The sequence below is a fragment of the Sinocyclocheilus grahami genome, unplaced genomic scaffold (assembly GCF_001515645.1).
Source record: "Sinocyclocheilus grahami isolate Dianchi unplaced genomic scaffold, SAMN03320097.WGS_v1.1 scaffold191.1, whole genome shotgun sequence".
Classification (NCBI taxonomy): domain Eukaryota; kingdom Metazoa; phylum Chordata; class Actinopteri; order Cypriniformes; family Cyprinidae; genus Sinocyclocheilus; species Sinocyclocheilus grahami.
Window position 1 is genome coordinate 1,003,177 of NW_015505370.1, and position 16,531 is coordinate 1,019,707.

The 16,531-nt window shown below is 43.5% G+C and overlaps 1 protein-coding gene across 1 annotated transcript in view; it reads right to left on the reverse strand.

Annotated features, from left to right (window-relative positions):
* Positions 1–16,531, reverse strand: part of LOC107594792 (disintegrin and metalloproteinase domain-containing protein 12-like) — a 144,420-nt gene that overhangs the window by 80,214 nt on the left and 47,675 nt on the right. The window contains exon 3 of the mRNA XM_016284968.1: positions 12,821–12,894. Coding sequence (XP_016140454.1) covers positions 12,821–12,894 — 74 coding nt within the window. The remainder of the gene's footprint in view (positions 1–12,820; positions 12,895–16,531) is intronic.

Here is a 16,531-nt window from a genome sequence, read left to right on the forward strand (position 1 = left end):
TTAGGCTGAGACCTCAACTCTTAAGGGTTCCCCTACCAGGGTCGAGTGTTGTTAGGCTTCCTCTCGTTTAGGAGAGTCATCCTGCTGAAGCCTCCGCTCCCCAGAGCACCGCGTAGGCAGAAATGTGGTGTTGGGTGTAACTAGGTCTCCTCTCATTTTTAGAGAATCATTATGCTGAGACCTCCATTCATAGGCCCCTACCAGTGTAGAGCGTTGTTAGGCTTCCTCTCGTTTAAGAGAGTTACCTTGCTGAAGCCTCCGCTCCCCAGAGCTCCACTTAAGGCCACACTGACGGCCTCTGGCGCCGAGTGTAGTCAGATCTCCTCCTGTTTAGAGAGGCATGATGCTGAGACCTCTGCTCTTAAGAGCTTCTAAACTAGGATTGAGTGTTGTTAGACTTCCTCTCGTTTAAGAGAGTCATTCTGCTGAAGCCTCCGCTCTCCAGAGCTCCGCTTAGACAGTATCTTTACTTCGTAGGGTCTTGGTGAGACTCGCTAACTGTCTCTAGCGCTGAGTATAGTTGGGTCTCCTCTCGTTTAGAGGGTCGTCATACTGAGATCTCCACTCTTGGGAGTTTTTCTACTAGGGCTGGGGGTTGTTAGGCTTCCTCTCACTTAAGAGAGTCATCCTGCTGAAGCCTCCACTCTTCAGAACTCCGTCTTTGGCAGTAGTATGAGTTTATAGGCTCTTTTCTTTTGAGCCTCACTAACTGCCTCTGGCGTTGAGAGTAGCTAGGTCTCCTGTCACTTTAGACAGTCGTCAAGTTGAGACCTCTACTCTTCAGGGTTCCCCTACCAGGATCGAGTGTCGCTAGGCTTCCTCTCCTTTAAAAGAGTCATACTGCCGAGGCCTCCGCTATCCAGGGCACCGCTTAGGCAGAAATATGTGTTTGTAGGCTCTCCCCTTTTTGAGCCTCACTAACTGCCTCTGGCGTTGAGTGTCGCTAGGTCTCCTCTCGCTTTAGAGAGTCGTTATGCTGAGACCTCCACTCTTAAGAGCTCCTCAACTAGGGTTGAGTGTTGTTAGGCTCCTCTCGTTAGGAGAGTCGTCCTGCTGAAGCCTCCGCTCTTTAGAACTCCGTCTTTGGCAGTGGTATAAGTTTGTAGGCTCCTTTTCTGTTTGAGTCTCACTAGCTGCCTCTGGCGTTGAGTGTAGCTAGGTCTCCTGTCCCTTTAGACAGTCATCATGTTGAGACCTCCACTCTTCAGAGTTCCCCTACCAGGATTGAGTGCCGTTAGGCTTCCTCTCGTTTAAGAGAGTCATCCTGGACTCCGTCTTTGGCAGCAATATGGGTTTGTAGGCTCTTCCTTTTTGAGTCTCACTAACTGCCTCTGGCGTTGAGTGTAGCTAGGTTTCCTCTCACTTTAGGGAGTCGTTATGCTGAGACCTCCACTCTTAAAAGTTCCTCTACCGGTATCGAGTGTCGTTAGGCTTCCTCTCGGTTGAGAGAATCATCCTGCTGAAGCCTCCGCTCTTTTAGAACTCCGCTCTAGCGTTGAGTGTAGCTAGGTCTCCTCTCGCTTTAGAGAGTCGTTATGCTGAGACCTCCACTCTTGAGAGTCCCTCAACTATGGTGAGTGTTGTTAGGCTTCCTCTCGTTTAAGAGAGTCATCCTGCTGAAGCCTCCGCTCTTTTAGAACTCCGCTCTAGCGTTGAGTGTAGCTAGGTCTCCTCTCGCTTAGAGAGTCGTTATGCTGAGACCTCCACTCTTGAGAGTCCCTCAACTATGGTGAGTGTTGTTAGGCTTCCTCTCGTTTAAGAGAGTCATTCAGCTGAAGCCTCCACTTTGCATAGCTCCGCTAGGCAGTATTAATGTGTAGGCTCTTGAGCCTCACTAACTGCCCCGGGTGTCGAGTGTAGCCAGGTCTCCTCTCATTCTAGGGAGTCGTTATGCTGAGACCTCCACTCTTAGAGTTCTGTACTTTGGTAGGTGAGCTAGTCTACGACGCTGGCAAGCTTGAGCCTGCCTGTAGAGGTTGTGGCTCAGGTCCTGGCAAAAACAATCTGGCTGGGGCAGGGATGGTGTTCCTTGAGTCCTTGACTTAAGGAATCCAGTTTTTGGGCACTCATCCCTCAGCATGGCGGCGTGGGCAGACCGTTCCCCTAGCGCCCTCTAGAGGATGCAGCGTTGAGTTCCCTTTCTAAAGGGAATGTCTCCGGTTACGCATGTAACCATGGTTCCCTGAGAACAGGGAACGAGAGGCTGCATCTCATTGCCATGCTTCGGGCATCATACCTGTGCCTCCTCAGACAAAAAAGAGGATGACATATTCCACAGGTGCTCCTTTTTATACTCGCAGCCGCTCATTTGCTTACGTCATGGGCTTCCACCTGCCAATGTCAAGTTCATTGTAGTTTGTTCATTCATGCTTCAGACACCGGTCACGCTGAAGGCGTTCCCCTAGCGCCCTCTAGAGGACGCAGCGTCTCGTTCCCTGTTCTCAGGGAACCATGGTTACATGCGTAATCTGAGACGGTTTCTCTCTTTCTATTTTATTCCCAGCCACTAACTGTGGATAATGCGCTAGCACAAATACACTGACAAACAAAAAAGCACTGAGCTTACAGCTTCTCCTCATCGCTCTATCTGCTTAGGATTCCACATCTCTGACAGCTGACCCTCTTCACAGAGGTCAAAAGCGCTAAAGTTCAGCCTGTTCTTGTTTTCTATGCTTGCAGGTCAATTACATATTAAACATTTTTATACAGAGGAAAAATGCTTTTGTAAGTAATTGGGGAGTATCCAAAGCAAGAGAAGGATTCTGGAGTGAACATGGCAACTGCCTCCAAAAATAGCAGGAGGCAAAGATACAAGATGGGGAAGAAACAGATTTTAAACTTTATTTTAATTTTAGTTGTTATTCACCATGCAAAATTAAATACCATGATACCAGGATACTGTGGTTGCCAGGGTGTCGCCAAATTAATTTAATAACTTAGAAAAGTAAAAGTACACCTCTGCTCAATAAACTACAAGACTGGAATCATAATTCATGTCCTTAATACAAAGAGTGTGGGACAAGTTACGTGAGGGTTAATTCAAAGGGTTAGGTATGTGTTTAATTCCATAAGCAATAATTATGAGCAATAATAATAATGATTCTTGCCTTAAAAAGCATATTTATTTTGCCTGACAACTTAATTTTGGCATAATGAAAATATTAATTGTTTTTACATAATTCTAGAAAAATAGTGTTTTGTCCTGTCATACAGAGTCATTAGAAGGTTTGTCAAGGACATGCTGTTATTATGCTCTCTCTCTCCTACATTCATGCACTCTACAACCCCTGATTACACTACACACCATGTCATTAATTTTAGCTTGAAGACTGAAGAAATAATTGAAGCCTCTGAGAGGAATAATTTGAAACAGATGGAAAGTTCACAAGCGAGTCCACAAGTGAATCCATAACTGAACCTCTGTACCTCATCTCCCACTCTCCCCCTTTCATTGTTTGCTCCAACTCTATCAATCTTTTTAACCTTGTGTATTGTTCAACTGTTCTATAGAGCAACAATCAATCAAGGTAAAAGACAGCCTATACAATATAATACATATTGTGTGGAATGTTTAATAACTGAAGTCCATTTGAAAGACCTTTTAATTCAGGGGTCACCAAACTCAGTCCTGGAGGGCCGGTGTCCTGCAGAGTTTAGCTCCAACCCTAATCAAACACATCTGAACCAGCTAATCAAGGTTTTACTAGGCAAAGCCACTGGAAGGCAAGTCTGCAACCTTTAGCCAAAAAAAGCGTAATGGCTAATGTTAACGTTTCCACTTTGGCAGTATGTGGGAAAGGAGACCAGAGGCCGTTTTTTTTAAGGATGTCAATGGAGGAGAGGCTTCACAATGCTGAATAAACAGCTTTTGTGAGGAAACAGCTTGTCATTTAATGAATCGATTCTCCATCGGCTAATCTTGAACATGTTTTACACTAAACAATACTTTTGGATTGAACTAGTTTTAGAGTTTACACGAAAAAAAATCAGTTTTTATAAGACAAGTCACTGACTTTTTGTGACAGGTGGGATACAGCTTACAGCACTCATTTTAATAAAATTACTATAGTTTTAAATAAAACAATAATAATAAACATAAATAATAATATTTGTGTTAATAAATTAATAAACAAATATGCAAAGAAAACTGGAAATAATAATAATATAATAAATATTGATGATGGTGATGATGATGATAATTTCCAGTCACACAAGATTTATAAATAAAAAACAAACAAACAAATAAATAATTAATATGCATGCAAAAAAGGAAAACAACTACAGCAACAATAATAATATTAATAGTAATATTTTCCAGTTTCTTCATATAAGATTTTATTTATATTTTACAGCCAACTGAATATAAGAAGCAACAAGAAATTTACAGCTGACTCAATCACAACAGGAGTCTATATTTTGCATTTGTGATTACATGTAAAATAAAAAGGCAAGTAAATTAAGTCTAATAGTATTGTTTTTCCCTTCCAACAGTGACGCATTGCCGACTGTATCTGTCAGACAAAATCGATCATCATCTTCAACCTATTATCACATCTAAAATAGGATGAATTATATTCATTATCTAGCATTAATTAACAATTCACATGCAACCTTGTATAGCTTTTTTGATATTTACTTCATCTTATTTAACATTTAATGATTTATTTTCACCTCTAATGTAATCTGCAAAGTGTGAGTTCCCCTTGAGGAACTCGAGCTGCGTCGAAACGCTATGGGAACGCCTCCAGCGTGACCACGCTCTGAATCACATGTGTAATCAGTCCAATGGATGGGCGAGACGTCACGGGTGGGGTGACGTAGCGACCAGGAAGCATAAAAGCATAAAAGCACGTGTGGTGAAACCGGCGTCAGCTTTCTGTCATTCAGCAAGCGCTCTGTGTGTGTCATTCTTATTTGGTGTTGTCTGTCCATTATCATGAGAGCCGGCAGCATGTCAGGCTGTGTGTTCTTCCCTGCCCGCGCTACATTTCAGGTGGGGATACACACAGTCTGTGTGTTGTCTGCTTGGGAGCAAAACACGCAGAGTCAGCTGACTGTCCACATTGCGAGCGTTTGTCACTACGTATGCGTGCTCTCCAAGGGCTCTCTTTGAGGAGGGAGTCTTCACTGGCGTGTTTCGCGGCGCCGAGGCGGAGGCTGTGCTCGTGGGTTTCGCATATGGATCCGGAGGAGGGAATGTAGATGGGCGAGTCCCTATCTTCCTTAACCACCAGATCCAGCGCCTGCTCTCGGGATCGCTCAACGCTCCGCCTGTCTTCCTCCGAGGAGGTTGATGAGGGCGTCGATGAGCTCGCCAGTTGCACAAGTATCAGTTACACAAGCATATTATGCCTAATATTATAATGAGCAGCTTTACTGTGGAGCGGAGCTGTTTTACAGTCGCACAAGCATTATGTCAATACTATTATAAAAAGAAAAAGACTTGCGCAGTCAGCTCTCGGAAATAAGGGGTTGATTGTGCTTCTCCCCACTGAACGCTCTGCTCCCGCCAGGCACATGCCAAGGAGTGTGTCCGTGCTTGCAAGCTCGTGGTTCGGTCCCGCTATTGCTGAGGCACGGCGGCGATTCAGATCGTGCGTGGATCTAGTGGATGGGTTGGAGACGGCTCGCCTGCACTCCCTAGATCCATCGCTCTCTCTCGAGGCTCGGAAGCGCCTCTGAGCCTCGAGGGAGGCGCTTCCGATTTATTCCCCCTTTGAGCGAGAGCTCGCTGCTGCGGCTATTTTTCTCAGAGGAGATTGATATTGTTTGTGTGACCAAGTGGCTCGCGAGCTGCCGAAGCAACGCGTGTATTACATCATTTTTAGTTTTTGATGTGAATCTTACCACACCAGACCATGTTTACTCATTTGGTTGTTTGGCTGCATTTAATTCTGAGGAATTAAATTAAGTATTTATCTGACTATGAGAAGTTAGATATATCATTTTAGATTTTTGATATGAAGCTTATCACACCAGACCATGTTTACTCGTCTGGTTGTTCGGCTGCATTTAATTCTGAGAAATTAAATGAAGTATTTATCTGACTATGAGAAGTTCGATATATCATTTTCGATTTTTGAAATGAATCTTATCCCACCAGACCGTGTTTACTTGTCTGGTTGTTTGATTGCATTTGATTCTGAGGAATAAAATGAAGTATTTATCGAACTATGAGAAGTTAGATATACAGGGGCTCTTGGGATAAAAAAAATTCTTGAGTAAGAGCACGTGTTTACCTCTCTTCCTCTGAGGAGGTTGAGGCGGTCAGCAGGGGTTGCTGGGCGGGAGCAGTCCCAACCTACCGTGTTCCAGCTCCTCATTCTGGGGGCGTCACTTCTCGTACTCCGCAGAGTCTAGAGTCACAGTGGTGCTCCCAGGCCGAAGGCTTATAGCGGAAGGTGGTTCTGCACACCGTCATTCTCACTGGATGGTCTCTGTCTAAAACGTCCTGACGCCTAAGGCCTATAGGACTTCTGAGGGCCAGCGCCCTCTGTGGAAGAGCGGTGTACACTGCATTACACGGTACTCGTCTCTCCTCAGTGCCCTCAGGAGATCGGTCTGCCAACCCTGCCGGTGTTCCAGGGCGCAGCGGTCTCCGGCGAGCGCTTCTCTCAGTTACCGCCCGGAAACGTAGCAGTGCTAAGAGGACCTCCACGGAGGTCACTAGAGCAGCTAGTAGGGCTGTCCCCTGCCGGTTCACCGCTTCAGGGCACCGAGCTAGCCGCTCTGATTACACCAGTGGTCAGTCTCGAGAGACTGATTCCCTTAGTAGACTAACGTGTCTCGGTGGGTCCTGCACCCTGTAGAGTGAGGCTATAGAATCCAGTTCTCGTCCGCCTCAGTCAAGCAGTTCCAGACTGCTGGGTCTGATGGCAGCCGCGTCCAACGTGGTTACTTTTGACCTGCTGTACATGAGACCCCTAGAGTGGAGGCTTAAGACCAAGGGGTACTCCCCGAGGGGAAACCCGCTTTGCATGCTCAAGGTGCAAAGCGGGCACTTGCATGCTCAAGTGCCTACGTGCCTTAGACATGTGAAGGAAACCTTGGTTCTTATGTCAGGGCCTGGTGCTGGGAGCTCCTGGTCGCCACATATGCTAGCGACAGATGCATCTTTCACCGGTTGGGAGCGGTCATGAGTGGCCGCTCGGCTCCGAGGGGTGAAGCAGACTTGGCGAGTCTTTGGCCAGGCTCAGGTGGACTTGTTTGCGACTCAGATGATATCGCACAGTCCCCTCTGGTTCTCTCTCTGACTCATCCAGCTCCACTGGGGCTGGATGCCATGGTACAGACATGGCCGAGGCTTCGTCTGTACACCTTTCCCCCGATTGTTCTGCTCCCGGGAGTTCTGGAGAGAGTGCGCTGGAACAAGGTGGGTGTGGCCTCTGAGGATTCACAACTCATAGCTTCTGGTCTCTCAACCGAGGTTTTTGAGACCATCCTCCATCCAGAGCTCCCTCTATGAGGAAACTATACTTCTTGGTGTGGAGACCGCCAGCTCGACCCAGCTAACTGCCCGTTTGGTACAGTTCTGGAGTTCCTGCAGGCCTGTTTATCCGCAGGGTTGACCCACTCCACCCTAGAGGTCTTCGTGGCGGCCATTGCGGCCTACCACGGCCCTCTCGGTGGCCATTCAGTGGGAAGACACCCTCTTCTTACACGTTTCCTCCACGGTGCGCTGAGGCCGAGGCCTCCGGCCAGAGAAGCATATGCTAAGTTGTGGATCAGGATGCTATTCCATAGCCTTGAGCCCTCTGATCTCCCCTCTCCTTCGGGAGTCAAGCCTCACTCCTCCAGAAGTTGGCCTTCGGGACGGCGGGCCTACTTTAGCCATTCCTGGCTCCCTTTTCTCTCGCCTTAGTTGTGCTCTTCCACACTAGGGAGGGATTTGCAAGTCTGGCGGTGTGGGCATTCTCGTTCCCATAGCGTTTCGACGCAGCTCGAGTTCTTGAAGGGGAACGTCTCCAGGTTACGTATGTAACCATGGTTCCCCGAAGGGAACGAGACGCTGCGTCTCAGGGTCATATTTCCGGCATCCCTGCCAGCACTTGCTTAACTCCTAGAAGCTGACGCCGGTTTCACCGCACGTGCTTTTATGCTTCCTGGTCGATACGTCACCCCGCCTGTGATGTCTCACCCATCCATTGGACTGATTACACATGTGATTCAGAGCGTGGTCATGCTGGAGGCGTTCCCATAGTGTTTCGACGCAGCATCTCGTTCCCTTCGGGGAACCATGGTTACATACGTAACCTGGAGTCGTTTTTTCAGAGGAGAGGCCCACTGTCAAAAGCTTTAAAAACACCTGCTTTAGAAAAAAACACTTATTTCTAATTCATCTATGGCCTGATTTTAAAGGTCACTACAGGTGTGTGTATTTGTGTGTGTGATTGTGTCAGGTGTTGAAGGACTCCCTCCTCATTATCCTCACCTTGCTACCAAGCAGAATCACAGGGCCAGCCTAATAGTGTATCTCTCTTTCTCCTGGACTCAGTTCATTAGTTTTACTTCAGCTTGACACCTAACATCAGAGCAGAAAGTCAATGATGTCATTCTCACACAAACAAGAACCCTCTTCCCTGGCCACTCATGGGCACTGAGTCCAAGTTTCTATGGTAATGTTAGTAGTCTTCACAGTAATTACATGTTTTGTGAGCTTGGCTAAGCTCCTTCCTGTTTGGCTGAATAAAAGGAAGCCTTTCAATGACACACGCTCTGTCTCTTTATCACTAACAGCTGTTTGTGTCGACCAGAGTAAGCTCTAAATCTTCCTACAATCTTCCTTCATTCAACGTCCTGTTGACGTTGATCAATTCGGTGTCCGGGATTTGAGTCTTAACTTCATTATCAAGATTTACAGTCTAAAAGAGGCAGAACACTTTGGTAAAATCTACAAATGAAAAAAGTGACTGACAGCTAACTGAAAGTAGGGATGCTATGCTGTGACAGTAGCTCATCAAAATAGTGCAGCTTTTCCAGTAAAAAGCTATTTTTACAAGCACTATATTGTTGTTTTTTTATGTCACATATTGCTCACGCAGCCTTACAACAGAGCGAGCAGCGGCAATAATCAAACGTGCTCTCAGAAAGTGTCTCGCTCTCTCTCAAGTACCGCTGGGAAGACCAATTCATTTTAGCGAATTAGTTTGTTTCGGACGATGCATTTCAATGAACCAGCTCCAAAATGTAATTTATCCTTTCATGACATACAGTGTTTTTCCAGTCACTGTGGAGCATTGTACATCTTTCAGTTTTGTATATTGTTAAATACTGCTATTTGCCATTTTATTGGTGAAAAAAGGGGACTGGAAAAAGACGCAAGACACTCATGAATCAAAAGGAGCACATTGGAATGTGGACTGACCGCAAAGCCAACAATTTTATCAGTTGTATTTGGTGTAAATTCACGTTCAAGCCTTCACTAGGTGTCCATCCATCCAAAATCCATTAGAGGTATACATTAATTGCACTACAAACTCATTTACTCACCCTCAGGCCATCCAAGATGTAGATGAGAATAAGAACAGATTTGTAAAACCTTAGCATTATATCACTTGTTCACCAATAGATCCTCTGCAGTGAATGGGTGCCGTCAGAATGAGAGTCCAGCTGATAAAAATATCACAATAATCCACAAGTAATCCACACAACTCAAGTCCATTAATTAATGTCTTCTGAAGTGAAAAGCTGCATGTTTATAAGAAACAAATCCATCAAGGCATTTTAACTTTAAACCATAATTTCTGGTCAAAATATGATTCCATAATCCATAATGATACTTCCTCCAGTGAAAAAGTTCATCCCTTATTGTCCTCTTACATCAAAATCCACTAACATATTTCAAAGCAATATTATGGATAGAGGACTCATATTTAAAATACAAATTAATACAAGTTAAAAATATCTAAATAATGGATTTATTTCTAACAAACACACAGCTTTTCACTTCACAAGACATTAACTGATGGACTGGAGTTGTGTGGATTGTTGTGATGTTTTTATCAGCTGTTTGAACACTCATTCTGACGGCACCCATTCACTGCAGAAGATCTATTGGTGAACAAATGATGCAATGTTAAATTTCTCCAAATCTGTTCTGATGAAGAAGAAAACTCTACATCTTGGATGGCAATGAAGTTGAGTACATTTTAAGCTAAATGTAATGTACTGAACCAAGCTATGTTTTGTAACTTGTAGTGCTATGTTTTTGAAAAGAATAATTCTAACTTCTTTAAATTACGAGTAGCTTGCTATAGTTTCAAGTTAATTTCCCAAATGATGCTAAATCATGGAAGCCTAAAAACATCATACACATGCTCTCATGTTGTCTGGCTTTTTGTTACAGACTTTATGGTAAGTGTTTTCACTTAGTCTTGAGAGGAACATGGCCCTTAAAAGAATTCAACAAATTAAGTGGAGCAAAGCTGCAACTTCACTGGGAAGCTGCTGATTAAAGTCTATCAGCGTTACAGCGCTCTCTTCAAGTCTCTGACAGTCAGCTCTGAAGCCTCAATCGCCATCACACACTAAGCCATTTATTTTGGAAATCCTTTGGAAGAGCAATCAAAGGCGGCATTGCTTCTCTGTTCATTATGAGTTAAACAGTATTCAAGGCTGTTGTTAAGTCTGTGTTGTATTGCTGATCCGTGCTTAGAGAATACTGGGAGGAGAAATCCATAGAGTAAAACAACGATTATTAAATGAATTAATCAAAAATGAGTTCAAGATGAGGTTAGACAAAATTCAGAGAAAGATGGGAACTATCAAAGCTCTTTTATCAAATGCATTGTCAAAGCAGCTAGAGTGAATAAATGACATCCTCGGTGTTATTGTGGCTTGAAAAGATACGCAATTGCTGTTTTATTTGTCGAGGTGTTGCCACTTGTTCATCTGTCATTAATATGCAGTGAATCACTTTGCATGTGTAGGAAAGCTTTCAAGATCTGACAATTCTTTGTAAAAAGGCTTATATTAAAAAATGTGAAGCTGCATAAGCATGCAAAAAATGTTTGACTTTTATGATTACTGTGATGATGAACACACAAAGCTTCATGGTCCTTCTAGAGAAATAAGTGTCTGTCCTCTGGGTTGGGCTTTTATATATCTGGATGAGTGATGTTTTTGCTGTGGGAAAGAGTTGAACTCAGCTTAATGTACAGAGAAGGTCAGTTTGTATCAGACATCCCTGGAGTTTCTTTGTTGGCTCGTCTGTCCTTTCTTTCTTTCAGTCTGTCTCTCTACTGCTTTGTTCTTTCCCAAACAGAAATGTAATAAATTACATACTGTACATTGCCCTATATCAAGAGCGCCACATATGTTACCTATAAAGCAATATCTTGTGGATATATGAAGTTTTAATTTTCTAACCTACTTAAAATGCCCCAACTAAAATTTGTTTATGTACAGTACATACCTGTATGAATAGCGAGAATATGTGTGAACAATATTTATAAATGCACGTTTATGAAAACATATACAAAAAATGCTGTGAACATACACACACACACACACACATATATATATATATATATATATATATATATATATTTCTTATTACTTTAACATACATGTCTATCTTTTAAATTTACATATATCAACACATGTACATAACGTACTGTATGTATATAATGTAAGTGTATATTATATATGTACATATGTTACTTTTATTTGTTACTTATAACATTCTTTTAACAAAGTTTTATCATATATATATATATATATATATATATAATGGAAATGAATCAATCTACAATATAACTGCATTATATATTATAATAATATAATAAAATATAATACATTTATGCGTGACTGGCATATTATACATTTATGCGTATAAATAATTAGATATATGACACGTCATATGTCAAAAATTTATTAATATACATACATAAACATACATATTTATATGGGCTAGATATATATGTCATGAAATCCTTCCATGTTCTAATAGATGTTTTAATTTCATACATGTCTTTACTTCTGTAGGATATCAGACCGAATCAGACTGTCAGGGATCTGGGTAGAGGGATGAGGCGAGGACTCAGTACTGCAGAAGAATGGGCTTTTCAGCTTTGAGCTATGCTTTTTAATCATGCTTCTTTAGCTTTCGAGCGTGCTCTGGCTTACACGCCATCTCCTCCAAAACCATGAGGAGAAACGCCACCTGGTCTCGTCAAACTTTACTTCTATTTCTTTAGTTTATTTTATTTTCCGTTGAGAGTTTCGTGTTTTGAGTTAAGTTTGCCTAACGCCTGTGCTCACAAGTTAATGTCTTAAACTGCCGACCTTGTTACCGTACTAATTAATAGTGTTTTCACTATATTTTGGATATAAATATCCATTGCAGAATTGATGTCATACGGCTCATTCACTGAATCGCTGGCCGTCTCAGTGATCAGCCGTAAAACAGTGATTCTGTCCTAATTCCCTAACATATTATTGGTGAAGTTCCCTTTAAAATCTTAAATGATTCCCTTTGAGCTAAATTGACCTGTTTCCCTTACACTTCATATGACAATATGTACATATGACAATAAGGACACAAAAGCACCATGAATGTATCATAAAATTGATTCATAGGACTTATGCACTATATTCACATTCTAAATGATGTAATTAAATGATGATGACAGAATTTTTATTTTTGGGTGAACTATCCTTTTAAGTTACTTCTATGTGTTTTGTTTTGATGAGACAGGATCAGGATTTGGAAGTTTTCAGTAATCCTGATCTTACAGATCATGTGGTTTTGTAAAAACTCTGTGTGTCTGCTCATGTGTGTGGAGATTTGAGAGTCTGGAGTGTTGTGAGGGAGACTCACTGGTTCTTTTCCACAGATAAAATCAGCTGTTGTCCTTCTGCTTGGATCAGGATGCGCAGCGAAGTGGGAGGTGTCTAAATAAATGAAAAACAAAACAATAACTTCATGTCCTGTTTTCCTGTTTCAACCAATTTACTCTAAATTCTGCATCTTGCCCATTGAAACACACACACACATACACACACAGCCTTCACACCTATGAACGACTCAGGATTTGATCCAGCACACCAGACAGAGCCATAAAGCCAAAAGCACATGATTTTGCACATAATAATGTGTCAAGCACTCTGCACAGGGAAAAGGCTGATGTGTTCATGTACAGCCACTGCATCTTTATTCGCTCGACTCATTCAAAGACATGGGGAATATGAACTGAACTGCACACACAGATGTCATTTAAACAAACTGCTTCTTGACAAATAACAAACAAATAAGCTAGCAGTGAAGCCAGGTGTGTTCAAGTGAGTGGATCTTGATTAATCGTGGTGGACCTCTTTGAGGTACCTGCTCTTGGTGTTCTTTCAAAGCGAATATTTTAAATTTATTTTGTTTGCCTATATGAGACAATATACTCTATGCTTCTTTTTCACAGCATAATGTTCAGCTGCACAGTTAAGTTATAAATTTGTGGTATCTTTATCTTTTTCTGTTTATGTAGTTGATTTTAGTGCTGCATTATTCTATTGATATACATCTTAATTTGCATTTACTTCAAAAAGTATAATGGTATTACCATGTTTTTTTTGTACATGTAAATGAACTATTTTCATATTGAAAATGAAGAACTTATAAGACATAAATTTTAATTTCACTGATGTACTATAAAATAAAATTAATATACTTTATGAAATACACTTGATTTTTATTTTACAGTACAACATTATTATTACAATATATTTCTAATTTTGTGTAATATTTTAATAAATATTATTCACATTAAAAATCATAACTCCTCTTATTTTAGAGTCATGTTGAATGGATCAAAAACAGTGGGAATGTGGCCTATAAAAACACAATTTCAATTCATTTTGCAAGTTCAAAAGTCATTTTGCAGTTTTTTTCTATGCAGATCTCAAACATTCTAGAATGGTTCAATATTTCCAAAATTTTTCCAAATGTTTAGTAAGGTTTGGAGGTGTTTCTGTTTCTTTGAAGACCACATAAAATCAAAATGGACAATTCTTATTTTTTTATGGAATGTTGCAGTGTTTATTAAGCTTTAGAAATTTGTGCATCAAATATGATACAAAAGGCTTTGTAGGGTTAAAGAGTAGGTCATACAATATTTTAAAATGTCCTAATATTGTGTTGGAGTCCCCTACAACAGGTTTAAATGAATCTAAGGTCAGAAAACATTGTAATTTTCTCAGAATATACATTTAATATTAGAATCATTTTTCAATGATTTTGAAACGATTCGTTCGAAGCAGTTCTGAGCTTAAAGGTGGGGTAAGCGATTTTTGGTAGCCAATGTTGACATTTGAAATCACCAAAACAAACACACCCCTACCCCAAAAGGGTCTTGCCTCTATTTTGATAGCTCCACCCCACACATACATACACAACCCAGGCAAAGATTAGTTCTGTGAAATAAAAGCAAAACGTCTCTAGGTTACGTATGTAACCATGGTTCCCCGAGGGAACGAGACGCTGCATCGAGATTCGCATTGGGAACACCCTTGCGTGACCACGTTCTGAAGCACGTGTCAAATCAGTCCAATGGAGCAGCGAGACGTCACGACCAGGGTGACGTAAGCACCAGAAAGCATAAAAGTGCATCCGGCAGGGCGCAAACCAGCTTCGATGAAGTAGTGCCTGCAGGGATGCAGGGAGTATGGCAAAGAGACGCAGCGTCTCGTTCCCTCGGGGAACCATGGTTGCATACGTAACCTAGAGACGTTCCCCTTCAGGAACTCGAGCTGCGTCGAGATTCGCTTTGGGAACGAGAATACCCACTGCGCCATACTAACAAGTCCCTGCCTGTGTGTGTATCTTATGAGCACATCACGAAGAGAGAACTTGGGAACCTGGGATAGATGCCAGGCCTAGGCTGTAAAAGCGGACAAAAGTGTGCGGAGAGGACCAGCCCGCCGCAGCACAAATGTCTTGCAAGGCAACACCCAAGGTGAAAGCCTTGGAGGCTGCCATACTCCTGGTCGAGTGCGCTCTGACCCCCATAGGCGACGGGAGGCCAGAGGACTCGTAAGCTAGTGAGATGGCCTCGACCACCCACCTACTCATAGTCTGCTTGGTCGCCGGAGATCCTTTCTTTGGCGGACCAAACCAAACAAAAAGCTGATCTGCCTTACGCCACGGGGCAGCTCTCTCAGAGCAGATTAAGCCTTTCTTGGCCTACTTCCTGGAATGGAGGAGGACAGAATGCCTGAAGTACTATGGGCCCTGGTGAAGAAGTGGGCACCTTAGGGACATACTCGGCCCTCGGGTAAAGGAATACCCTAACCATGCCTGGAGCAAATTCCAGGCACGAAAAAGGCGTACTGTTTCCTAGTGACGGGAGCTCTGGACTGGAGTATAGTCTCAACAACCTCAGTTGAGAGACCAGATGCTAGGAGCTGTGCCCCCTCAGGGGCCATGCCCACAGCTTCCATAACTCCGGGCAGGAGTGAAGAATGGTGCCCCCCCTGAGAAAGGAGGTCCCTCCTGATCTGAATCTCCAGCGGAGAGCCGTCGAGGAGGGACACCAGGTCCGAGAACCATACTCGTGCCAGCCAGAACGGGGCTACTAGCAACAGATGGACCCCATCCCGGCATACTCTCTCCAGGAAAAGCATACAGACGAAGCCTCGGCCACGTCTGCACCATGGCATCTAGCCCCAGTGGAGCTGGATGCGTGAGGGAGAACCAGAGCGGACCGTGTATTGTTTCCTGCGACGCAAAGAGATCCACTTCCGCCTGGCCAAATTCCCTCCAAATGAGCTCCACCACCTCGGGTTGGGGCCTCCATCCCCCGGGCCTCAGCCCCTGTCTCGACAGGATATCTGCCCCCTGATTTAGATACCCAGATACTTGTACAAGGGGCGCGAACGCAGACCCCCTGCCGATTGATGTAGGATCCGTCGTTAGCGTTATGCGACAACAAGGAGCCCCTAACATCAGCCCTTGAACCAGGAACCAACGTTTCTTCCACATGTCTAAGGCACGTAAGCATCGCCACGTGACCTTGATCATGCGAAGCGGATTCACCCTCAGGGAAAATCCCTTGGTTCTGAGCCACCACTGCAAGGGTCACCGACCTGACTGCTGTAGAACCTTCACTTGAGGGGGCGAGCTCTCCCGTACCGTCCTTATCCTGCATATCGAACAGATTCAACCACAGATGCCGCTCCGTGGCCACCATTGCTGCCAGAAGCTTCGGGGCCTTCAGGGACGATGCTAATGATGGGGAGAGATAGCTCGCGAGTGTCTGCTCCACCATTGTCATCGCCCCATATCCCTTCTCATTCAGCCCCACGATATTAGAATAATTAGAGACTGTGGGGCTATATATACGGGAAGAATACATTTTTCCCACGATCTTGACACCTCGGCATGGAGATCGGGAAAAAACGGAAGGCCCCGTCGTGAAGGCTGTGACCTCGCTTTCAGGAAGCGCTCGTCTAATTTGCTTTTAGGACGAGCGTCCTGTTTCTCGGCTGGCCAATCGATATTTAATTTGGCTCCAGCCCGAGGCACAACCTCCCCGAGCTCCTC